This window comes from Aquila chrysaetos, chromosome 13 (genome assembly GCF_900496995.4).
Source record: "Aquila chrysaetos chrysaetos chromosome 13, bAquChr1.4, whole genome shotgun sequence".
Taxonomy (NCBI): domain Eukaryota; kingdom Metazoa; phylum Chordata; class Aves; order Accipitriformes; family Accipitridae; genus Aquila; species Aquila chrysaetos.
In genome coordinates, this window is record NC_044016.1 from 40,573,795 (window position 1) to 40,598,386 (window position 24,592).

General features: G+C 49.4%; 2 protein-coding genes across 2 annotated transcripts in view; one reads left to right on the forward strand and one right to left on the reverse strand.

The window, feature by feature from the left end:
• The window catches only part of LOC115350464 (tetraspanin-15-like), a 97,472-nt gene that overhangs the window by 5,559 nt on the left and 67,321 nt on the right, over positions 1 to 24,592 (forward strand). Inside the window, exon 2 of the mRNA XM_030036134.2 lies at positions 2,108 to 2,324. Within this exon, the coding sequence (XP_029891994.1) occupies positions 2,256 to 2,324 (69 nt within the window). The 5' untranslated portion in view covers positions 2,108 to 2,255. The remainder of the gene's footprint in view (positions 1 to 2,107; positions 2,325 to 24,592) is intronic.
• Positions 2,619 to 23,859, reverse strand: TACR1 (tachykinin receptor 1). The gene is made up of 5 exons (XM_030036128.2): positions 22,300 to 23,859; positions 12,257 to 12,451; positions 8,148 to 8,298; positions 7,695 to 7,891; positions 2,619 to 7,295 (listed from the first exon to the last, which is right to left on the reverse strand). Exons 1-5 carry the CDS (start codon positions 22,698 to 22,700, stop codon positions 7,004 to 7,006), a joined length of 1,236 nt encoding a protein of 411 aa, XP_029891988.1. The 5' UTR covers positions 22,701 to 23,859; the 3' UTR covers positions 2,619 to 7,003.

Below are 24,592 nucleotides of genomic sequence, written 5' to 3' on the forward strand. Positions count from 1 at the left end.
TGTTTTTGGAGGTGCTTTGCATGGTAATGCTCTTCTGAGCCTGAAATGCTGCTATTCAGAATGACTGTGGCTTCAGGAAGGACTTGTATTTCTTCTTGACATCTTGGTCTTTTGTAACCAGAATATTCTTGTTGTGAGGCTTATAATTGCCTGACTTACAGCCCACAGGAAGCTCATCCTGGTTGGGATCTCTGTCCTGGGATATCTTCCAGGACGAAGCCTTGATCTTGTGTAGTGGGAGCACGGGTCACACCGGGATTTCCTAGACCCTTCTGTGACGCACTTCCCTGCCCGTCAAATTGCTCAAATTAATAATATTTGACTTTTAATCAAGCCCATTACAGTCGTGTCCACACTTGAGCATCCTGTTTAAGCAATCATCACTCTTACCCACTCCCTTTCCTTTCCTTAGGAGCTTCTCAGGTATTTGCATCTTGCCGATGCGAAGGAAAGTCCTGTTGACGTGGTTACTTGGCACCAAGAATACGAAAACTGCAGTTAATCCTCATTTCACGCTTGCAACTGGATTGGGTTGATTTTTGAATCGCCGTTGCGGGTTCTCAAATCTTTCATTAGCTACTGCTTGATTCATTTAGTTCAGTAATAAAAAGTAATTGCTCGTCTAAACAACCAGGTGACAGTGAAGCGCTGTCTGTAATTCTCCACCAAGTATCTGTTTGCGTTGGGGAAACCAAAATCTGCTGCAATTTGCGCAGAAATTGAAGTGGGGAGCTCGTGAAGTCGAATGAAGAACATGAAGAATCCACTTTCCTCTGTATGTTTTAAACTCAAGTTGTTTCTCTTTAAGCTCTAACTTTGTCATAATGATCTGACAGACCGTTTGGTGCTATGGAAACCCCAGTTTACACACGGGTGCATAGCTGCAAGCAATTAACTATCTTTAATTTTCATTTTCTGGGGATATTTTTGACTTGTGTATTAAGCAAACATTTATGCAAAACACTGTGGAAGCCATAAATGTTAATTAAGTTGAACTTGTGTCTTTGCCATAGCAGATAATCAGATTGATGGGTTCATTGAAGTCTGCAAAACTTGCCGTGATGGCTGAGAGCAGCTATTTAAAGACACAACGGCACAGGTGCTGAAAGGGCTTTGCTCTTTGGGTGTCACCTTTAGGGTTCTCCTGCTTGGTCCTGCTTTCGCCTGGTGTGTCTTGCCTTAACCAGATGCAGAACCGGGTTTCGCCCTGTGAGTGACACCGGTGGGTTTAGTGGGCACGGTAGCAACTCTGCGAATGTCTCTTGCTTGCTGTGTGAGGGTACAATGAATGCAATGAGTGGCAAAGGCCTCAGCTCGGGAAGGAGGGTGCTGCTAGTTAGAGAAGAGCGCCACAGTACTTCACCAGGCTGCAAATGCAGGTAATAATCCCTTTCTCTGTTCCTCTCCTCCTTTGTAAAACAACCACCTTAAATTCTCCCCAGAGCCTCAACCCTGACCCAAACCCACCACGTAGCTCTTGATTTTGGGTGTTTTCATATTGGATTACAGATGGAGGAAAAGTGCAAACCGGAATGAACCGGGGCATGAGGAATTTGGATTGCCCCGTACCATTTCTGCAGCAGATTGCTGTGGCTGATGAGTATTTTTTATAACCAATAAAGCACATTCTCATTGCTTTTATATAGTGTGTGTGTGCAGGTGCATTTAGGAACAGGTACGAACCCTTCTGGGAAAGATGATGCGTTGATGCTGATAAATAAAATGACCCCTTGTTTGGATCCGACATGCTGAATCCTGCTGTAAAGTGGGATCTGCTCTCTGGTTTCCACTGTGGGGAGGCTTGGCTGGAAGCAGATGCCTGCACGAAGCATGGCACTGCAGCGGTGTGTGACACTGTTTATTCCTTCTCTCCCTTTTGCATGATAAAATAACCCATGAAAATAAATAACAAGAGCTTAATAGGCACATGAGACAGGGCCTTTGGCAAGCCATGCCAATCAGCTGTGCCTCAGCAAAGCTCCTCTAATTAAAACCACAAATTACAGTGGGCTGGAGCTGATTGCAAGGGCTGGCTGGGTTGGGGGCTTTGCTTGGGAGGTGAAGCGTGGCTGGTTGCTCCTCACATTCACGCTTTCTCTCCCATCAGGGTGGTGAGGCCAAGGATTGTGCTGTCCCAGTGCCTGCCCCAGCAGAGCAGTGGGATTTGGTAAGTGCAAACCAGAAAGAGGAGCCAAGTGTGTTAGCTGCTTCATCAAGGGAATTGCTCTGCCTCGCAGCCAGCTGAATAGGTGGAAATGCCGGCGCTGATGCACGATCCTCGAGTCACACGTCTGCTTCAGCCCCGTGCAGAGAAGCGAGCAGTTGTAAGTCCTCCCTGCGTTCGAGGAGCGATTCGAGCCTTTCCCGTGCTTTGGGAATCGGTGATGTGTGGCTGTGTTGCTGAGTTTTGAGGGTTATCCTTTTTCTTGCTGTAGTGGTGAAATTTCAGAGAACCTACCTCTTACTGAAGGTTCCTCCAAACCCACCACCTGCCTTTCACCCCTCTTTTCATCTAGTTTTGCCTTTGCCGCCTTTTACCGCTTCTCTTCCCGCTCCCACCAAGCTACCAGTTGCCACCTCCCATCATTGCAGGCTAATTAACCGGTTGCAACACGGTCTCACAAAAGAAACATTTATTTATGAAAATCCATTTCGACAAACCCGATGATCAGAGAGAGACCATTTTGGGGAGGAGGGTTGGACTTTTTCTCTGTAGAGATGTTAGTATGGGAAGAACTTCACGCAAAGCTCCTATCAGCTGCCCCACACACCAAATACCAAACCCCAGACGTACGTTGCAGCCCATCTTGTCCCCTCACTTCCCTCCTGGCCCCGACTGTATCGTATTGCACAGAATCAGGAGCCTTTTATGTCTGGGATGGAAAGTTTAAGGGCAGAGACACCCGAGAGTCATCTCTCATCCTCAGCTGCTCTTGGGACTCACTGTCCCTTCTCCAGGGGGCTGCAACTGCTTACCATTATTTTATATGGTAAGCAAAAGCTAGGAGCTCTTGGGCTGGGCACTTTGGTTGTGTGATCTCACAGGAGGGCTCTGACTAGGACACAGTAAGCTGGGAAAAAACCCCAAAACACCCGTAAGCCCTATGGAAATACACAGCAAATAGCAGATACCCTGCTTCTGTCCCAGGTCACTACCCTTTGGCAGATGCGGTGTACTCGGCTGGGCCAAGCAGTGACTGCATCCCTCGAGGGACAGCAAAATAAAAATAATAATAAAGATAAGTGGTGGGCAGGCAGCTCTTTGCATGTCTATCGGCAAACCCATTGCAAGCACTACAAACAGCAGGGATTGGTACCGGCTGCTTTGCTTTGACTTCCACATTCGCAAAGCTGCCTGATTTTTCTGGCAAGCAGGCTCTTGCTTGGTTTCTGCTGTTTTTTGTTTTGAGCTGGTGGGAGATAAATGGTCACACATGAAACAGTGTGTAAATGTTGTATTTTGGAGCAATCGAGCAGACCTTGAGGTGTGTACGGAGACAGGGATTTGCTGTTCCGTGCTCCCACTGGGAGCTAGGTGGGAAGAGCAATTTCTGAGTGCCAGGAAGCAAACCTGAGCTTATAATCAATCCCTTGGGGGTAAGGAGGTGGCTGCGGGCTGGGATTTGGGTTTCAGAGCTCCCTTCTGCAATGGTTTTGGCTTGGAGTGTGTTGTAATTGGGCTTAGGCAGCTCCCCTTAACAATGATGGGAGTTATCTGTGTGCCTCCAAGGAGGAGATGGCAAAGGGATGTGTGCAGACCTGCTGAGTGATTCTCTCCAGATGCTATTATTTTGCATTTCAGAGAGCCAGGAAAGAGACAAAGAAACTGTCTCGCTTTGCAATTGAATTTCTAATCAGAGATCTGCAAGCGAACTAGGGAAGCAGGCTTAATAAACCAGAAAAAGCCTCTGTATTACAGCTGACCTGTTTGAAAGGAGAGCTGGAAATGGTGCAGAGGCTGGACCGACCATATGGTTAGATGTCCCATCCCCAAGCCTGGGCAGGGGTGTCTTGTTTTAGGCTTTTTAGTCTTCAAAAGAAGACTTCTCTGTGGCTTTTGCATGCACAGAGCATCCCAAGGTTGGTGAAACCAGCTGATGTTGCCTGATGCATGTCATGTGTGTGGACACAGACCTGACCCAAACAGCCCATCTTGCGGGTTGGCCTAGATCCTAAATGTGAAAGGAGCCTCGTCCCTGTTCCTGCCTCCACTGATAACATAACTTGGCACTTGGAGGGGAGAAAGGAAAACATGGGTCTGGGCGTGTTGTACCCATTTACACAGAACATTTTGGTTTTCCTGCATTGGTCTCCATCTGTTGAATGATCCCTTGACACATTCCCATCAGCTTGGGCGTCCCAGGCAGGCTCTGCTGCGGTCGTTGGCACTATTTATAATGAGTGGGAATTTTTGCCATTTTATTTCAAGAGATAGTTTTCTACAAGATGCACAAGAAGCTTTTTAGGCTGTAAACTGTCAGCTTGAACTGAAGTCTCTATGCACACCCTTGGGGTTATCCCACGTTTCAAGCTGAGCGTTGCTTGTGAGAAGACAGTTGTCGTTTCTCTGCACATCTCATGATCACAGCGTCCTTGGGGCATAAAACATGAAGGGCATAAAACATGGAGGACAAAAGGGCAGCATGGTTATATATATGTATATATACACACACACGTATTTTTTTCTTTTTTTTTTTTTTTTTTTTTTTTGCAAATGCTGACTTCTATAGGCTCACAACCTGACACAAACTCTTGTGCGTGGGGTGTATGGAGCAGATCTCTGCTTGTCTTGTTTGGCTCTCTGGACCATTTTGAGATATTTGGTTTCATTTTGATTTTGAATTTGGGTTGGCAGCTGGGAGTAAATCAGAATTTGGCTCTGGTTTGTAGCACCTTCTCATGTATTGGCAGCACAGCTCCTGTGGAGTTGGTGGGAGAAGTTTCCTAGTCCAACCCTTGCGTTAAAACCCTTGGCATTGCCCGTCCCTTCAATCACTGCTGCCTAGGGCTGGTGGTTTTTTGCGAAACCAAATCCCCAGGCAGGCTTGTGCCATTCCCCCTTCTCCACGCTGCAGGGTTGCGGGAGGCAGCGGCAAGGGAATATGTCTTAAGGCGACAACAATGGTGAGAACTGGAAGTTTAAGTGGGGAAAAAACAGCATATTCCAGTGTGTGCACGAAGCACGTGGCAGTTTGTAACGTCACACAGTCGCAGCAGTTGAGAAAAGCATGGAAGTGACTAGAAAAGCTGCTCCTCACTGATGTTGCTTGGCAGGATTTTGGGTAAAAATGGAGATGATCATTCTTGTCAATCCGGTTTTGCAGCCATTTTGTTGTTCTTGGATCCATCTGTTTGCCCATTCGCTTAATTTCCGCTGGAGTCATTGCTTAAATATGTGTATTTTTATCTCCAAGAACCATTGTGGCAGGGGATTTATTAATGACTGGATCTTCCAACAGCCAGTTTGGAGGCTGAAGAGTTGAAAAGCTCCAAAAGTAATCTCTGCTTTACTTCCAGAAATTGCTGTGTGCTCAGCAGGGTCTGATCTTCAGCTGCTTTAAAACGAATGAGCAGTTTCCTTGCCCTGTGTGAATATATCATGCACCTCTCCAGCGTTTCTATCTTGCAGTGAATCCATTTTAGGAATCTGGTTTCTACACCAAAAGTGAGAGAATGGACCAGCAGCAAGGAGCAGTTGATACATCTGCCCCCAAATTGCCCCCAAACTTGTGAGTTTGTTCCCAACAAGCCAATTTTGTCCACTTCTCATTTTATTTACTTTTTTTTCTCCTTTTGAGTGTATGTTCGTATATTTGCTGACCAAAGGAGCCCTTGGTATGAATAGCTCCAGTGAAAATTATCCATCGTAACAGGACTAAAATATTAGATATATCCATGTACACATCATAAACTTAATGTTTTATGCAAAAGACGGGGGATAAAAAGAAAAAAGTTTCCCTGGTTAAAACAAAATCCAGAAAGTGGAAGTGAATCATTTCAGCCCTCCTCCAAGTAAAAAATGTCTGCAAAATTCTTGTCTCCCTTCAAAGCTTGTATGCTGGGAAAAAGTTGTTTTACTGATGGAATCGTACCAGGCCCCTTTCTGTGCAGCTCTAGACATTTCCAGGTTATGAAAAACATTTCAGTATAGTCAGTCTCTTTTTCTCCAGACCTCCACAGGCGTCCAAAATCTATCCAAGAGACATCACCTTGGGTCTTTGAGGAAATCACAGTGATTGCTTTTGGCACATATGGTTGATTAACAGCGACCAAAGTCTGGCTCAGTTCAGAAATCCTTCTCAAGAGCCCTGTTTCGATGAGCTGTGGTGTGGAGTGGCAACAGAAGACCCATCGTGCAGAGGGATGCAGGTGCCGGAGATGAGTTGAGACAATGCAGAAATGCCTGGATCTGAGTTGAAGCATCGAGTGGCCAGTGGTGCCCCATGGATTTGTGGGCTCCTGAAGTCGAAAACAGCATTTTTTGCTGGATTTTTTAAATTGAATACCCCTCTGGATATTCAACCGAGAGTGACAGGGAGAATGAAATTTAAGGAGGAGGAAAGTGCAAGACTCGTTCATTTTCCTGTGGGGTGGGATGCACTGGGAGATCCCCGCTGCCTTGCAGAGAGCAGGGAAGCACCTGCCTATGTACTTACGGTTCAGGAGAAAACCCCAGCTCTGTCCCATTTCTGCATCCTATCCACCCGCCCGGCACATGTTGGGTTGGCCAGGCAGCGAGCAAGGTGGGGGCCAGCCAAACCTCCCTTGTGTTCGGACTCGAGCCACAGTGGAGCACATGAAACTAATCCAAAGCTTTTGCTCTCGGGCTCGCCCAAGGATGGTGAGTGAGCAGCACAGCAAGAGACAGTAAAACAGCACGGAAAAAAGCCGGCACATCAGAAACAAGGGCGATGACGCTGGGTGGATTGAGCGCCGGAGCATCCCAGTGAGGGAGAGGGGATGGTGGCACCCTTGTGAGCGGCGGACGGAGCCGGGGAGCCGCTTAGGTGAGCGTGTTGGAGTAGAAGCTGAAGCTTTCAGAGACCGTTTTGGAGTCACTGCGGGAGGAGCCGTTGGAGGTCATGTCTACGGAGAGACGCTTGGCCTTGCCGCTCTCCTCCAGCTCCTCTTCGGCCGCGCCAACTGCCGAGGACACGGTGGTCTCTATCCGGCTGACCTTGTACATGCTGCTCTGTGTCTGCAGGTACCTGGCTGACTTCATTTCCAGGCCCTCGTACTCACCGGCGCTGACGAACGGGCACCACCGAAAGGCGTGTTTGAACCCCACGCGAAACCTGGGGGGACAGAAGATGTGGGGAAAGGCGGGGGTGAGGGATGTGGAGATGGCAAAAGGACCTCGCTAGGAGTGGGAAGACAGAGCTAAGCACTGCTAAACAATAAAAATCCCTGCTGCTTTTCACTAAGGGGACGAAAAACCTCTGATGAATCCCAATTAGGAGTCGGGACTGTTTTGATACCCACCCTCAAATCCCACAGGGGCTTCAGGAGAGCCTTATTTAGGTGAGTATTATATCATCCCTGCATCTGCTGGAAGCAGCCCCTGGCAGAAGATGGGACAGAACCGTCCTGGGAAAATTCTCCATCCATACTCTCCTTCATCAGACCCCTTGGTATCTCCCCCTCCTCCGCTCCCTGTTGCACCAAGATGCTGCCGAAAGTCACTCGAAACCCACCTGTCATTGAGGCAGCAGTAGATGATGGGGTTGTACATGGTGGAGCTCATGGCCAGCCACATGATAGCCAGGTAGACCTGCTGGATGAACTTCTGCAGGTACCACTCGGGGTTGAAATACTGCAGGGTGAAGTAGATATGGTAGGGCAGCCAGCACAGCGCGAATGTGCATACCACGATGATCATCATCTTCACTACCTGTGAGGACAAGAGAGGACACGGAAGCTAAGTCATCCGTTGGACACCTGTGGACCTTAGAGACCTTGCCAACTGGGAACACATGGTCAACATCTTGGTTAAGCCATCCACGTTCATGGAGGACACACATCTGCTCCATTAGCAACAACCATGCAATAAGTCCTGACCTGTTTCCACCCCTAATGAAGTATTTTTGGCTGTGGTTAGTTGGGATCGGGCGTGAATTATGGCTCCTACCATGCTCAGAGCTCCTTACCTTCCGCTTAGCTGAGACCTGCTCATGGTAGCGGTCGGAGGAGTCGCCGGGTATCTCGCTTGCCCAGAGAGTGATACCAACCACAGTGTAGGCACATCCTATCACCAGAAGCGGCAAGAAGTAGATGAGGATGGTCATGCAGAAGTGATACCTAGAAAAAATTATGGTCATTGAGTGTTTCCTCTACCTGTTCAATCTTTTTCTTCCAAACTGAGCTTGAAGGCTAAGTGCTTTACAGGGGCAAAGAGAATTTGGCACAATTCCTGCAGACATGTTGCCTGCAGAGCTTGGGCTGGGAAGGACTCCCTACTTTCACCCCAATCTTTTCCAAGCCTCTGCTGCCAGCCTTTGGCATCCTAGCACCCTCCTGGCATGGGATGTAGAGGCCAGTGAAGAACTTGAGTTACCTTCATAAGGCAAGGATGTTTTAGCTGGAGTGGCTCTACTCTCACTTCTACTCTATTTACACCCCAGATTATCCTAGAGATGAATACTTGCTCTTATCACACCTTTTATCTGGCAGTCCTGCAGGAGCAAATGTGGTTTTTTTGACATATAAAGGATGGGAATATTAAGCTGAAGAAATAAAGGCTTTCCCTCCGGGCCAAACACTGGGTCTTGGATGCAGCTTGCCTAAATCGTGGTCCACCATCGGTTTAGCTGGGCTCAGGTGGCACAAGCATAACCCCAGTCCCCAAAAACACAGCCTAAACCCTTGTCATGGAGGTTTATTAAAACTTTTCTGTGAGTTCAGTGGCCGGGTCAGTTCTCTAGGCTTGTAGGAGGGGCAGGATCTTTGTGTTTGTTTATAATGGGTATAAATAAGTCCAAAATCAAATGAGAGAGTCTGGATCAAACTGATAGCTCAGGCTTGAGACTGTTTTGTCATGAAGTCGGTGGAGCCGTGGCAGGTTGCAATAGCCACTGGGATTGCAGTGGGTTCAGTGAAGGATTTGTGTTGAATAGTAGCTGGTGTAAAAAGGAAAAAAATAATGCTGTTTTTAACAAACGGGATGGGGACAGACCATCCTTGCAGGATTCCTTCCTACCATCAGAGCTTGCAAAAACCTCTCTCTCCTGCAGAAAGATGAGCAATAGTGGTATAGAAATGCAGCTGGCTTGCAGAGTGCTGGCTTGAAAAGCATTATGTGTGCCACCAGGTCCAGAGGTAATTTTCTTTCAACCGCTTTAGGGTCTTTGCATGCATTTTCGGGGTGTGTTCCCGGCTTGAATGCAAGGTGCTACATCTGTTCAAGGTGGTTCAGGCCATGTAGCCACACTCCGCTCTTGCACTCGCTCATCCTCCCAGGAGCTTTGGTTGAATAATACCTCCAACGTGTAACGAATGGGTCAGGCTCGTGCCTGGTGCAACTCCCGCAGGGAATGGGGTTGGCCCCAGACCTGTGCTGCCACGCCATCTCCTCCTTGTTCTGTACCTGCAATCTCATTTGGCCTCCTCTTCGCCCAGCGCTAATCACATTTGAGCTGGATTTTGTAGGGCTGTTTTCTATTTTGCTAATTAAAGAGGCGTCTCTGTGGCTCTGCGATGAAGATTTTGTTGCGGTTCCCATGTAATGCAGGGTCTTAAACCAGCTGCAAACAGCAGAGAGCGATGCAGAAATGCCCCAGAGGAGCTGTTAGATAATGTAAGCAAGATGGATCCTTATTTTCAGAGCCGCCTGCGCATGGTAGGGGCTGGGATTTCCAAAGAGCCCGGACACATTTTTGTTTTGGACCCTGGGCACTGAAAAATGGTCTCCATTTGAAACCATCCATATGTTATTCTGTCTACAAGAATTGCAGGATCAGAGCATTTAGTGAAGCCTGGGTTTTGTAATTTTAAGGTTTTTGGTGTGGGGATTTAGGGTCTTGTGTAGGATGGAGGAGCCTGTAGGAGTTATGGGGCAGTAGTGTTGGAGGAGGGGGCTGCCATTTCCTTTTGCCTTGCAAAGCCCAGACGTTCGCCGCGGGCTGTTATCTGCCAGAGAAGCTGGCGAGTGGAGCAGCTTTTCCCTTTCCCTTAAACCGAAATGGCAGCTAATGAAATTGGAATAGATCAGACATCTGTTTTGAAACCAAAAGCGGGAGAGGGAATCGGTGGTTAGAGGTGGTGAGCAGCCGCTGAATCGAATCGAGCTGAATTGCCAGCTCTTGTTGCAGAGCGTCTCGCCTGTGCCAAGGTCTTCGTCCGCTGCCCCCGGTACGAGCGGGCTGAGAAGGGGCACATTTTCCCGGTGAAAAAAAACTCACGTGCACATCCTGGTCTCTGATACCCTCTGCATGCCGGGATTGTGCTTTCTGGGCTCCATTTGCCAAGAGAAAGGACCCCCTGGTGTTGGGAGAAGTCCCTATTTTCACTATGAACTGACAAAATAATATTATTTTTCATCATGGCATTGCAAACAAGCCAGCTGCTGCCAGCGCCTTCCTTAAATAACTGCCCCAAGGCCGTGCGAGCAGGGGAGGGTGTTTGACAGTGGCCCAACCACCTGTCCCTGCAGAGTTATTTTGGGGCAGTAAAATAACAACTCAGGCTCTGCGCTGTGCAAGTGAGTTCACGCGGTTTGGAGAGACGCTGCTGAGCCGCAAGTTATTTTCAATCCCCACCAAATTATTTGGGTTTTGGGTATTTAAAAGCTTCTGCTTAGCATCTGCTTTCCTGGCTGCCCTCATCTGTCTCCAGAGCCCCTGGCTCACCGAAGAGCATGGGATGCTCAGGCTTTGAAGCGGCGCCCGGCGTCCAGCGGCAAATCATTCATAGGTTAATGGTGGCATTTTTCTCTTGAATTAGCTATTTGAAAAAGTGACGGCCCCGGTGTACAGCCGAACGGCAAACGATCTGCTGAAGTCAGGCCCTCAGCTCGCGCTGGTTGCTACTTCGGTCCGGGGGGGCTCAGCCCCATCCCGGCCACGTGGGCTGTCTAAGCCAGCAGCATTTCTTGGTGCTGACTGTATTTATCATGGTGGCCTGGGATAATTAAGGTTGCAAAACACCTCTGGAGATCAGCTGGGCCAGCCCCAGCTTGGTTCTTGCCATACCTGCCTTGCAATGCAAATAAATAAGATGATAATAAATGATACCGCCCAGCTCTCTGCAACCCGCCGCTCGCTGCTGACTGGCAAACTCATCTCATTTGTCTTGCAGAGAGACCTTTGCCAAGCTCAGGTTGGCTTTAAACACCTCCCCATGAGTGTGTCCCCCCTGCTTTTGCTCCAGCACAATTTCACAGCCCTAATTCATTGCTCCATGGGACTGGCGATCACAAATGCCTTTTTTTTTTTTTTTTTTTTTCCCCTCTTTTTTCCTTAACTCATGACATTTAACTTGCCACATGACTCGCGGACTTCAAAGAGCAAACTAGGGAGGACCGCTGTGCTGGCAGACCAGCGGGGTTGCCTGGACCCTTTGGAAATGCCAGATTTAATTAGCCGGCACCTTAACGGGAAGGAAAGAGATTCCTGCTGAGCCATCTTAGCCCAGCGTTTGCCTCCCAGCCTGAGCTGATGCTACAGAGCCTCTTTTTGTAGCTTGGTTTTTAAGCAGTTGAGTGAATTTTGGGGCATTTGGACTCAGTAAATTCCAAACCAGTTTCTTTTTTCTGTTACTGCCTGGCCAAGATACCCCCGGTAAAACCCTATTTACCTCTTACAGGAATAACTCTTGCCCCCGGAAGCCTTTAGAGATATGGATTACAGGAAAGGTGCTGCAAAAACCAAAGCCATACCTGCATATAGGAATAAGTCCCTGGGGGCAATGCAGACCCCATCCCCACAGCCAAAATACTGTGTCTTAGTTTTACATGAGTTTCCCTTAAGGATGAGCATCCAAGAAGGGCAGGGAGCATGGCACAGCATGAGGCAATATTTGGACCACGAGCAGTACTAAACTCACCTTAATTAACCTTAATATGCCCCAAGATGATATGGATGGAGATTTTGCTACTGTCAACTACATAGCACTGGCCCTTGCTAGAGTAAGGGGAGAATTTCCCCATCCCGAGGAGCTTTGAGCCATTCCCATCCTTCCTCGCTTCCTTTTTTTAGACTTTTTTTTTGGGCGTTTTTTCTGTACAGTGACTTGTCCCCACTGCCAGAAGAGTTCAACTCACGTTTTTCCGTACACGTTGGTGCTGTGCTCCGGCCACTCCACCAGACACACCAGCCGGCCCGGCAGTTCCTCCATCACCGAGTAGTAACCCTGGGGGAAAGCCAGCAGGAAAGCCAGGAGCCAGATGATGCCGATGACCACCTTGGTGGCGGTGGCCGAGAGCCGGGGTTGCAGCGGGTGGATGATAGCCATGTACCTGCAAGGTGGGAAAAGGAGAAATCAAGGCTGGAAAGCCCCGATGTTGCAGCTTTTGGGGCTGTTTTAGGTCTCCCTTGCATGGGGGTCGTACTTTTGACACCCCCTTAACGCATCCCGGTAGCCCCTCACTCCACACAATGTAAACAGCATCGAATAATTCCTTTATGGAGGACTCCCCAGCCAATGCTCTAATTCTCTTGCAGCATCTTACCCTTGAGATTTGAATCCCGTCTGAGACACTCATTGACTTTTAACTGAAAAACAGCTTTGCTAACGCAACCAGCAACCGGCTGCTTCTGCAAAGACCAATTTGTACAAAGCCAGCCGCGATGCTGCCGTCTGGCAGCAGCCGCTTTGGCAGCGCCCGGTAGTTTTGCACCCATGCAAAATCATATCTCTGTGGTAGATCACAGTGCCAAGTGTTACAGGAGGAGAACCAAAAATAAGAGTGCTGGACCAGCGTGGGATGGGTGATCTGAGATACCACCTATATCTGCCTGGCTCGTGGGCTCTGTCCCCAGAACATCAGTCATCATATGTGAGGAAAGCTCCAGTGGCGACAAGGCAGATTGAATTTATCCCTCCGCAAATCTAGTTTTGCAAACCTGGCAGCAGCCAGCAGCACTAGAAGGATTAAGTGAGAACGTCACAAATTTTTTATTTTATTTCCACCCCCTGCTCCACATCAAGCTTTGGAAAGAGGAGAAACATTGCATCGCTCTGCATGAGTTATCGCCCGAGGCATTTGCGGACTCCTCTATTTCTCCCTTCATCCCTTCTCCTTCCAGAGAATGAAAAGTTTTTCCTTTTAATTTTTTCCTAGATGGAAAATACTTCCTGTGTTGCATTTTTGGGTGGTCACTTGCAGGGGCAAAGACGCAGGGATGAATATAGAAATACGCAGGAGGTACTGCTGTCAGCTATTCCTCTGCTCCAGGGTACCAAACCTTATCGCCTTTGTGCAGCTGAAAATCCACCAAATCCACCTGATAATTATCCCTCGAAAATCTCCTCTGGCCGGTTGGTACCTGAAATTGAAGCTGGTTGAAAGAGCCAAGGCAATGGGTGTTAGTGATGCTCTGGCACAGCGGCTGGCGATGCACAGCGGTCTCCTGGCTTCTGCACCTGCATTTCTCATTTTCCCCTTGTTGGACTGCGATGGGCTTCCTGGGACCCTGCAAGGACTCGTCTCCTTCCTCTTCCTCATCCTTCAAGCACCTGGCGCTGGCTGAGCCCCTTGTTGGTGAGTTTGCTGAGCTGGACGAGGTTTGGGTGGGCTTTATCATGGGGTTCCAAGTGGGTTACCCTGGGTTTACACTCCCAATTCAACATGCCTGAGTTTGCTGCTGGTGCTCGACCTGACGGTTTAAGCTCAAGCATGCAAATGGTGGAAAACAAGAGATTTCCACAAAAGTTGAGCCATTTCTGTTTAAATACTTGCCTGGAGACAGATCTGAGGCTGACACCTCCAGAAAGCAAAGCCAGCGCTTGATTGCAAAGCCAGAAATTCTTTTACATCTCCAACCTTGTTTCTGCCAGTGCACTTTGGAGGACTTTCCTCATCGGTTTAAAGCACTTTGCATCCGCAGGAGCCCTCGTGGTTGATAAAACCTCCAAATAATTGCCATAACGATGAACTAAACCCTAACCACATCACCTAGAGACCCAGCTGCCATCGTCTTGTCTGCAACACTGTCTCGTGGTGGAAAGGAGACTGCAAAATTCATCTGATCACGCTGGCGTTGCAAGGATGGCATCAGGGAGGCAGGAGGGAGCAAGCTAGCGGTGCTTTGAGGAAAACTGGCCCCAAATCCTATTTTTCAGCAGTGATTCTCAATCCATCGCTCCGGAGAGACCTCTGAAATATTCCCTTGGGGATGCTCTGAGTTCAGCCACCCATCAGGCTTAAAAATGGGAATAATAACAGTTCTCCCAGACAGGGGCTCTGACGGGGAAGAAAAAAAATATAATAAAAAGGGTCTGGGCTGCTTGGAAGAGCTGGTATTACAGACCATAAAAATGCTGGAGATAGATGGAAATGTACAAACATCCTGAAAATAATTAGACCATTATTTCATATTACGATATCGTATAATTATATAATAATTGTATCACTAAGCAAAAAATTGTCCTAACATTTTAATAACTGCTTCCTTTTTTTATTTTCCCTTTTTTTTTTTTTTTGTCTTCCTTTGCTTGACAAGAACATTTGATGCAAAATCAAACCGGGGAGAGGGAGGGAGCAGAGAATATGGTTTCGTGGCCGCCTTAGCTTGGATGACAGCTGCCGTCTTGCTTGTATTAGGGTGGAAAAGCATCAGTACAGGGAGCAAAGCAGCTTCTTTTGCCTTCTTCCAGCGCTGGGTCTGTCGTGCTAAAATAACTCTCATTTCCTTGCAGACCGGTTGGACTTCCCATGTTTCTCTACCCAATAGGTTTGTGTGCATTGTTGTCTTTGAATTTTTGGTTTTGGGGTTTTTTTTTTAGGCACCACTGGATCTTTTTCTGCATCCAGAACACAGGTCCCAAAAAGCCAGTTTGCTTCCTTGCAATTCTGTTCAGTTTTGAGCCAAACCCTCTCCTGTTGTGTGTTTCTATGGCAGGGTTTTGGATAACCTAAAATAAAACCTTCCTTCTGAGCAAGCAAATGCAAAGCAGAAAAGCAACCCTGTGCTGCCGTGCCGTATTGCGGGTACCTTCAGGTTGTCTTCTCCCTTCCACGTCGGTTCGATTTCCCAGGCGAGGCTGCGGTAGCGGCTGCAGCCAAACCTCCATCAATCACTTCTTAGCAGGGAAGAAAAATGACACATCCATCACGACTTTGCCTTTCAGCAAAAAAAGCTTGCCCATCTATTTATTTTTTATTAATACCAACAAGTTTGCATTCAAATGGAAATGCAGAGCGCAGGCACGGAATGCGGCTGCAACGCCCCGGCGTGTCTGCAAGGTGCTGGCGGGCGTTTGGCCCCGTGCGTGGTTTTGCGGCGCTGGGCACAAAAGGCATCGATCAGAGCTTAAGTGCCGGGAAGCCGCTGCCCTCCTTGGCTTGGCCACGCAGGGCTTGGCCACGCCAGCAAGAAGCGGGCTCTCGAAAGCAAGGCTAATGAGTTTATTAGTTCATATTTCTCCTCGCAAAGTGCCTCTGTGGCCACACTCCTCCCATCTCCCTAAGATGCTGTATCCTATTAGAGAGATTTATTTTTTTTTCTCTGCCGTCCAAGAGGGCAGTTTTCCCGTCCATAAAAAATGGGGTGTTGCGGTTTGCTGGGGATGGTCGTTCCTGGGAGGTGAGGCAGAGGAGCACGTCCCCATGTGAGCATCCTGCCCTCGCTGCTGCGGTGGGTGACAAACCACCGTGGGGTCTTCAAGTCCTAATTTGTCACAGGGAGCTGGGTCTTGATTGAGAATTTAAGGACAGATTTCCTGCGTTAGGGAAAGGTTTTGTTCCCCGTGCAGGCGGTGCATGGGGGTAGTACCGGGAATGGGGCCATTTGCCTGCAGAAGATGTTGGGTTGGGAAGACTTACTGATACCCGTTCCTCAAAATAAAATGATCTGCAGTTGCCCTCCTTGCGGATGGTAGCGCCGCGTTTGAGTGCAAACCGTCGTTAAGGTTTGCAAGCTCAGGGCTGCTCAGCTCCTTGCAGGAGAGACCCGATGCCCGTGCAGTTGCATTTTCCTTGCACCTTTCCCACCATGTTTAATATTTTAAATCCACCATGTTTAATGGGCTTGGTACTAAAGTACACGACTTTATGCCAGACGCTATTTCATGATGCTGGTAATGCTGTTTGCTGCTGTTTAAATATTTTCTTGTGTTTTGGGGGGTGTTACCATGACAATACAATAGCATTTGAGTACAACTTTGTACCAGGGTAGCTCCAAGTGTATCGGTTATTAAATAGATACTGTATTTGAGGCAGCGTAGCCATCTATTAATTGCATCTGGAAATCTGGAGTCTGCCTGGATAACTAATATTACACAATTGTTTCCACCCTCATGGAGATGAGATTAATATAATAGCAAAAATTTGTGAAGCGTCTTTCATCCCAGAGTTTCCTTATCTGCTTCATTAAGTAATAAGGATACGACAGATAAGAGATGAGTAACCAAGAGGATGCAGAGTTTGTTCTGTGTGTTTTATTGCACAACAATTTCCTGTCCTGAGCAGAGAGGGGTTTAGTGCAGAGTCAGTCCCGGGAGAGTTTGCAACCAAGTCAGAGCAGATGCCCTGGATCCACATGGGTCAAATGCATCCACCATGGCTCCAGGTCCCTCCTACCCAAGAAATGAAAAGCTTCTCCGTAGAGAAAAACCTGCCTTTTTGCTTTCTGCGAGGATTGCGTCACAACAGCATGGATGCAAAAATACCATCCCTCGAGCAGGTTTGCATAGCAAAGCTTGGCCTTGTTGCGCTGGCCCCAAATACCTCATATCTGGATGATGGCCGAGGAGGCTAGCCGAGCCCTGCGTGCTTGAAACACGACGCTGGGGACGAAGGCGCTGCGAGCAGCTGTTTCCTCCTATTTATTGCTTTGACATAAAACAGCGATCATCCAAACCAAGGGACGGACAGCGCGCTCCTGCCCCGAGACCTGAGTGATGGTCAACGCTCGGCAAAGCACCTTCATCAAGCAGGAGGCTGCAGGTTTCTCACCGGCATTTCCCCACAGCACCGGTACGGCACAGCATCTTTCCTTTCTGAAAGCAGTGCGGTATTTCCTTCGAGCACAATCGAAAAGGACGCGTTACCCGCCGCCGAACAGTGATCTGAGTTACGCCAGCACCTTTGCAACCTCCCCTGCCTTCCTGCACAGCACCTCTTGCATTGCAAACCCCACGGGCACACTCGGTTTTAAAAGCCAAATTACAAGCGAAACAGGATCAAACCCCAGTTTGTTGCAGCAGGCTGTTAAGGAGGCGTAGAGCTCCCTCCCGCATTCATTGCGCTTGCCGACAGCGTCGGGGTGGAATGGGAGAGGAGGACCCAAAGCACAAGCCAGCCCCACTGAGAGACTGCAGACGCTGTTACTCGAGGCACCTATGTGACCTTATGAACCAGTTAGTCCTGGCACTGGTTTGTAGCTGGAGAGTGAAGAGGCAGAACATAAATTACATGAAATACGGGGCTGGTGACCCATGAGACCTGGCACACTTAGTGCATGAGTGGTTCCCACTGGGCCATTGAGGAATTAAGAATAAATTAAGCAAGCCATCAAATAAACCAATTATCTCACCAGATGCCCTCAAACTCCTACGGTGGCTTGTGCCAGCGCCCAGCTCGCAGATGAACACTGTAGTCACCCCAAAAGCATGTCTAAAACCTGAGCCTCCTGCATCTCCCAGCCACCAGACTGTTGCTAATTCATCTTAGTTCTATATTTATTGCCACAGGAATTTTAAGCCCTTTCTTCTTTCCAAAGGAGAGGGGGGGAAAAAAGATGTAACTTATTTTTTGACAGACTGAATTCATATCTACTGGGTATTGGGGGGGGATTCATTCCAGTTGATACCCATCAGATCAGAGACTACTGCTGGGAGCAGGGGCATAAACCAGCCTTGACGAGTGACCCCTTACTAAGGCGTTCCCTTGTCCATCCCCATCCCCCTGCTTTCTAACCCCAGCTGGGAAATCAATGCTTCGAGCCAGCTCCATGCTGGGTATCCAGCAGCTTTGTAGGGTTTTTGCTGTGTTCAGTGATGCTTCATTTTTCAGGAATGCAAAAAGCTGCTTCGGTTAGTGCTAGCTGGTGCGTAGGCAATGCTGGCCCTAAACCCCGGGGTCCTTTCGCTTCCCCCTTCCTCTTCCATCTTCCAAATTACATCCCAGCAGAGCAAGATTACACAGCACCAGGCACAGATCAAAGTCCTGCTCTGCAAACCCCAGAAGTCCATTAAGTCAAGAGTGAAAAAAAAAAACCCTCTTGCTATATTAGGGTGTAAATGACTAATTAATCTGTCTGTGCGCTGATGTAATTTGTCCTCTCCGGAGGGTTTCTTTCTGCAGTAATCACCTCTCGGGGAAGGCATGAGGTCGCTGAGCTGGCAGATATGTTCCTGATATTCAGCTGGTTCATCCAACCTGGGAGTTCAAACTTGCAAGCAGTAAATAATTTTCTGAGACGGTTTTTCTGCTGCAAATAGTATGGGGTTGGGGAGGTATTAACAGGTCTTAGCTGCAAACTAGCAATTTTAGGAGCTGCAGTGGTGAATGAAGGTTCGCAGATTTGATGTTTCTTCTGCAGCTCCTGCTAGCAAATTGATGGATCTTAAGACACCTAATATGATTTGATAACCCATTTGGAAATAAAAAAGGAAATATAAATAAGATCCCAGTTGGATTGCCCAGCCCTGCATGCTGGTCTGACAGCATTGGTGCTGGTGGAGGTCGGAGAGAAGGCTCTTTTAATGAGCAAAAGCAGCAAGTTGGTCTAGGAGTTGCAGGAGGTTAGTCCCACCTTGCAGGAGGTTACTCCCACCGTATGTCGGTTTTATAGCTGCTTTAGAGCAGAGGACACTTTGCAGAAAAAGGGAATTTGCTTTGTATTAAATAGCACAAGTGCTGCACAGTCTGTCTTCACCCTGAGTTCATGGCAGCTCTCTCACCCTTCTCATCAGGGTTTGTTCAGTCTGTGGTGTTTTCGGCTTGGCTCACTTAAAGTTTGGAGCTCAGAGATTATTTTTTTTGATTCTGTAAGTAATCTGGGATCTTCACCTTCAGTTGCATTCCCAGTTGTCCATCATCATGGAAACTCATTCCTCCATCAGAAGTTTGCTAATGGTGCGGACGAGTGGTGGTGCTCAGAGATTAATCTGGGTCCCAAGGGGAGAGAAAACAGCAACAGTGATGCTCCATCCCATGCACCATAGATATTGCAATTTAGGGATGTCCAGAGTTGTTTTTTTTTTCCCCTCTAAGTGTGGCTGCAAATTAGCTTGGACTCACCATGGGCACTGCTGGGCTCTCACTTTTCCTGGAAGATTGTTAAAAAGCAGGATTTTATTTGTATCTCTTTCAAGTGAATTAATTCACAGGGAGAGTTGGAAGCCAGAAAGAGATATGTGATGTGCTCTGGCACTGAAACGCCCGAAAACGAAGGACGTGGCAAATTTTATAGTGCCAAAGCGAGCTGTTTGGCCCCCACTTCTGCAGGATGCTGAGCAGACTTTACCAGCTGCCAGCCTTGACTCCTGAATTTCCTGCTATTGTTGCAGGGTTCAGAATAACACTCGCTAGAGGATTAACTTCTTTTTTTTTCAGAGCGGTTGTGCCCAGGCTGAAATAGGTCCTGGTGAAAGAGCAGATGGTCTAGCTTCAAGCAAAAGCCTTTTTTTTTCTTGCACAAACCCATGGCAGGTCCTGCAAAAAAAGCCATTGGGACAATCAAACCCACTTCCCCACTTGTTCTCTCAATGACTTTGTTACGGCTGTGCCGAGTCTTTCCGAGGCGGTTTCGTATCCTCCAGTGAGGATGTTCTGGAAATTGCTTGCAGAAAGCACAAGCAGAGATGATTTAGGGGAGCAATCTGCAGACTGACGCTCCTCCGAGCCTTCAGATTCCATATCCAACCGCTCTGCTAGATGGCTTAATACACTTTGGGAACACAAGGCACATTAAATTCTGCTTTCCTAGTTTTTGATGAAAATCAGAACTGCAGTCATGTTTGATTTCAGATATGTCCTGGCTGTGAATATAACCCATTTTGCTGAGCCTACCTGGCTCTGCTGCTCCAAATTCAGGTGCTTGCTTTGCTTGTTCCCACACAGCTTTTTGCTGCTTGCCAGGACAAATTCTTCCCTTTTGGTTCCTGGAACAAGTTCCTGCATTTCACGCATTTAAGTTACTATTGTCAGGTCTCAGACACAGGAAAGCAAGAAATTTTCCAGTGCTTGGAGATGTTGTTGCGTGCTGCTTGCCTGGAGGGGCAGGGGATGGGCTTTGCTGCCTTCACCTTCCTAATTTCCACCTCGCTGGAAATTTGGGGCCAAGAAATGCAGCAGGTAGCTCTGTACAGGAGGTGCTTGCACACCGAGGCGGCATTCTTTCAGGTCCTTCTTGGTGGGTGAGCCAAGCCTGCACGCATGGGTTTTGCAGCCCAGTCATGGGAAAACCAAGCCTCTGTTAAGGGTTTACAGATGCAAAAAGCAAGCTGGAAATGCCAATTCCCCCTCCAAAATTCAGCCCTAGGCTCCCAGACCTGCCTTTGTTAACCGTTTTACACATGCTCCTCCAGCTTCCCCTGGCAGATTTGCTTTTCTGGTTATTCCAGGGTGTGGACCGAAGGCAAAACCCCAAACTATTAAAAAAAGAAAATAAATCATCTTTCTAATTCACCCTAACCTGAAAGGGGCTTTGCTGGCTGATCCCCAACATCCTCGAAATGCAGATACTCCTGAAACAGAGTCAGCAACACCACCAGGTAGGAACAGAGCCACACTGGTAGTATTCCTCCTTTTATTTATTATTGCCTTAATTCTTCTCACATCTCCAGTATGAGAGTTTGGCTATGTCTGATTGATTTTGGGGAGAGGGTCTTGTAACTGCTCCAGAGGGAAACAAAACCTGAGCCTGTTTTTAACGACTAGAGAGCATGATCCATCTCAAGCTCTGTGTCCCGAGCTGTCAGTGCATGAGTTGTGGCAGCACTATAATTTCTCGTAGGGAAATATCCGTGCCAGTTTGCGCAGCACTTAGACATCAGCTCAAAATGTGCTGGCATACGGCAATGCAAATCTCCCCCCCCTTCGCCTGTATCCCCAGCCAAAATGTCTTTTACTCCCTGGGAAGAAGGACCAAAAAGAGGCGTTGCAGAGCCGAGCTGTCTTCGGGAAATATGTTGCGTTGGAAAAATCTGTTGCGCTTGAAACGCCGATACTCAAGAGAGAATTGCAAAGCTGTTTGAGAGCCTTGATTTATCTCTAGCACTGGTGTGAAAATGCCATCAAATAAAAGATTTCTCGGAGGGGGAGAGAAGAGAGGGGAGCTGCACACTGGAGGTGCTTGGTGCATAGCTGTTTTGTGTCCCTCGAGCCCTGGTGCATCCCTCTGGGGTGACAAAGGCAGCGTCCCCCGTGCCATCGCACCCTGCCGAGTGCTGTCTGAACTTTTGATCGCGGCAAAATGCAAGCGGGATCTCACTCTGCCGGCAGTCCCCAGTCATCGGGCAGCACCAGGCAGTGAAAAAACAAAAACCCAACTAAGCTGTGCTGGATTCAGCTGAACAAGAGAAATCCTTGGCATCTACCTCTCCCCCTTGACCCCCACTGGTAAAATCAAGGTGGGTTTGCTTGGGGTGACACACCAGAACACAACGCAACAACACACACCCGCCAAGTCTAGATGCCTTTCCCGAGCCTGAGCTTCTCTCTGAGGCTCCTGGGTTCCCAACCCAGATCAAGAGATGCGAAACAGCTTCTGCAGCACAGCCGAGGCACGTCCAACACAGGCGTGTATTTTATGTCATGAGGTGATGCCGTTTTGTGCTAAATATCAAGTTTGCTTTTAAATGAGGAGGTTGGGAAAAGAATGGATGGCTCTGCAGAGGAGCTGGGAAGGAATAGGACAGTGATGTTACAAATGCACACCCAAGACACGCTACCGACATGCACGGGGGTTACAAAGCCTTTTCTCGAGCTCCTTTTGCAGAGCTGACAAAGGATTCCCAAAGCCACCTGCAACCAGGGTGGGGAGAGGGATTATTTCTAACGTTCTTTTACCAAAACAAGCTTTATTTTAATTGCAATGTTCTCCCATGACTGAAGTTTAGATGGAGCTGAGCACAGCACCCAGGTGGAGGCAGACCTGGGTGCCAGGGAGGGTTTGGGGTTTGATGCTCAGAACTCACCTGTCCAGGGCGATGGCCGTCATGGAGTAGATGCTGGCGAAGACAGCGGCGATGGGGAAGAAGTTGTGAAATTTGCAGTAGAGCAGCCCGTAGTACCACTCATTGTGGATGGCATAGGTGAAGTTCACCACCGTGTTGAAGGCGGACATGGAGGCTTCGGCAAAAGCCAGGTTCACCAAGAAGTAGTTGGTGACGGTGCGCATCCTCTTGTGAGCCAGGATGATCCACATCACCACCACGTTCCCCACCACCGACACCACCACGATGAGGGCGTAGGCGACAGCCCACAGGGCCACTTGCCACGGGGGCTGCACAAACTGGTTTGTGAAGGACTCGTTCAGGGAGCCGTTGAACAGCCACTGGTGCTCCAGCTCCGATTCCAGCGGCAGAGCGTTATCCATCGTGCCACGATGCAGCCAGACCAGGCACACGGGTGCTTTGGGGCGCAGGTCCTTCCTCGTTTAGGGTGCAGCAGGATCAGGGTATGTGGATGCTTTTGGGGTACAGGTCCCTCCTGGTTAGGGCACAGCAGGATCAGGGTATGACAGATTTGGGGGACACAGCTAGTTTGGGGTGCAGCTCCCTCTTGATTCAGAGAGCAGCCATTTTGGGGTGCATGGCTGGTTGAGGGCATAGGTACCTCCCAGTTCAGGGGACAGCTGGTTTGGGGTGCACAGCTGGTTCAGGGCATAGGTCTCTCCTGCTTGAGGGTGCAGCCACTTTGGGGTATAGGACCCCTCTGGTTCAGGGTGCAGTTTGTTTGGGGTGCTTGGCTGGTTTGGGGTGCAGGTTCCTCCTCTCTCTGGGTGCAGCTGGAGCAGGGTGCCCGGCCATGTCAAGGCACACCACTGGTTTGGGGTGTGGGTCCCTCCCGGTTCAAGCACACCTGGACTGGGATGCACGGCTGGTTCAGGGCACGGGTCCCTCCAGGCTTGGCTGCAGCTGCACCAGGGTGCAGATTCCTCCTGGTTCAGGATCAGAGAGGGATGCGGGTCCTTCCCAGTTCACGACCGCAACAGGATGCGGGTTTCTCCCGGTTCAGGACTGGAACAGGATGAGGGTCCTTCCCGGTTTGGGGTGCAGCCAGTTTGGGATGCGGGTCCCTCCCTGTTTAGGACCAGAGCAGGATGCGGATTCCTCCTGGTTCAGGACTGGGGCAGGATGTGGGTCTCTCCCAGTTCAGGACTGGAACAGGATGCAGGTCCCTCCCAGTCCAGGGTGCAGACGGTTCAGGATGCAGATCCCTCCCCGTTCAGAACTAGAGTGGGATGCAGGTTCCTCCCGGTTGAGGACCGGAGCGGGATGCGGGTCCCTCCCCGTTCGGGACCGGAGCGGGATGAGGGATGCGGGATGCCAGTGCCTCCCGGTTCAGGACCGGAGCGGGCTGCGGGTTCCTCCCGGTCGAGGACCGGATCGGGATGCGGGTCCTTCTCGGTTCAGGAACGAAGCAGGATGCAGGTCCCTCCCCGTTCAGGACCGGAGCGGCATGAGGGATGCGGGTCCCTCTCGGTTGAGGACTGGAGCGGGCTACGGGCTGCGGGTTCCTCCCGGTTGAGGACCGGTTCGGGGTGCCGCCGGACCGGGATGCGGGTCCCTCCGGGCCCAGGACCGCGGAGGGCTCCGGGGCGCAGCCGGTACCGCGGAGCCGGCTGCGGCGGGCGAGGCGCGACCGGGGCTTTTCTAAGCGGCGCGGGCGGTGCCAGCGAGCGGTGGGCAGAGCCGGCCCGGAGAGCCCTCCCCCGGCCCCCCCCCGCTCCCCTCTGCCCTGCCCGGGGGGGGCTCTGCCGGGTCCCGGAGCTGCAGCCCCCCCCCCCCGGCCCTCCCCTTGCCGCTCCCCGCAGCGCAGAGATGCCCTTCCCAGCGGACAGGAGCCCCCGCGATTCCCCCCCTCCATTTTCCCACCTCCTCATCCCCTCTCCAACCTCTTTGCCCTCAAATTCTTCCTGTGCTTTGCATCCTTCTGGGGGGCTAACGGGCGTCTGGGCCAAATGTGCTCTAAAAAGTCACCGGGAGTTTAAAACATGCCCATAATTGTAAAGCTTCTATATATTATATATTATAAAGCTTTCCAATATAACAGCCATGGCATTTCTCCAACCGGCGTTACGTTGTGGTTGGCAAGTGCTTTGCATCCCTGACGAACAAAGCAAATGTTTGACTTCTCGAAGAAGGAAAAGGTCTTCCCGTTCTGATGCGACCGGCTTCCTACCACTGCAAACAGGACGTTTCATCTTAGTGCCTCTTTGCTCATAAACAAACACGGCTCCTGTTGGGCTGGCAAAACCTTCTCCAC

Bases quoted from the DNA above. Each gene is read 5' to 3' on its own strand.
- TACR1 (XM_030036128.2), bottom strand. From the start codon at position 22,700: ATGGATAACGCTCTGCCGCTGGAATCGGAGCTGGAGCACCAGTGGCTG. The intron at 8,299-12,256 runs GTGAGTTGAACT...AATTTTTTCTAG, and splicing joins ACCAACGTGTACGGAAAAAC to GTATCACTTCTGCATGACCA. The intron at 7,892-8,147 runs GTAAGGAGCTCT...TTGTCCTCACAG, and splicing joins AGGTCTCAGCTAAGCGGAAG to GTAGTGAAGATGATGATCAT.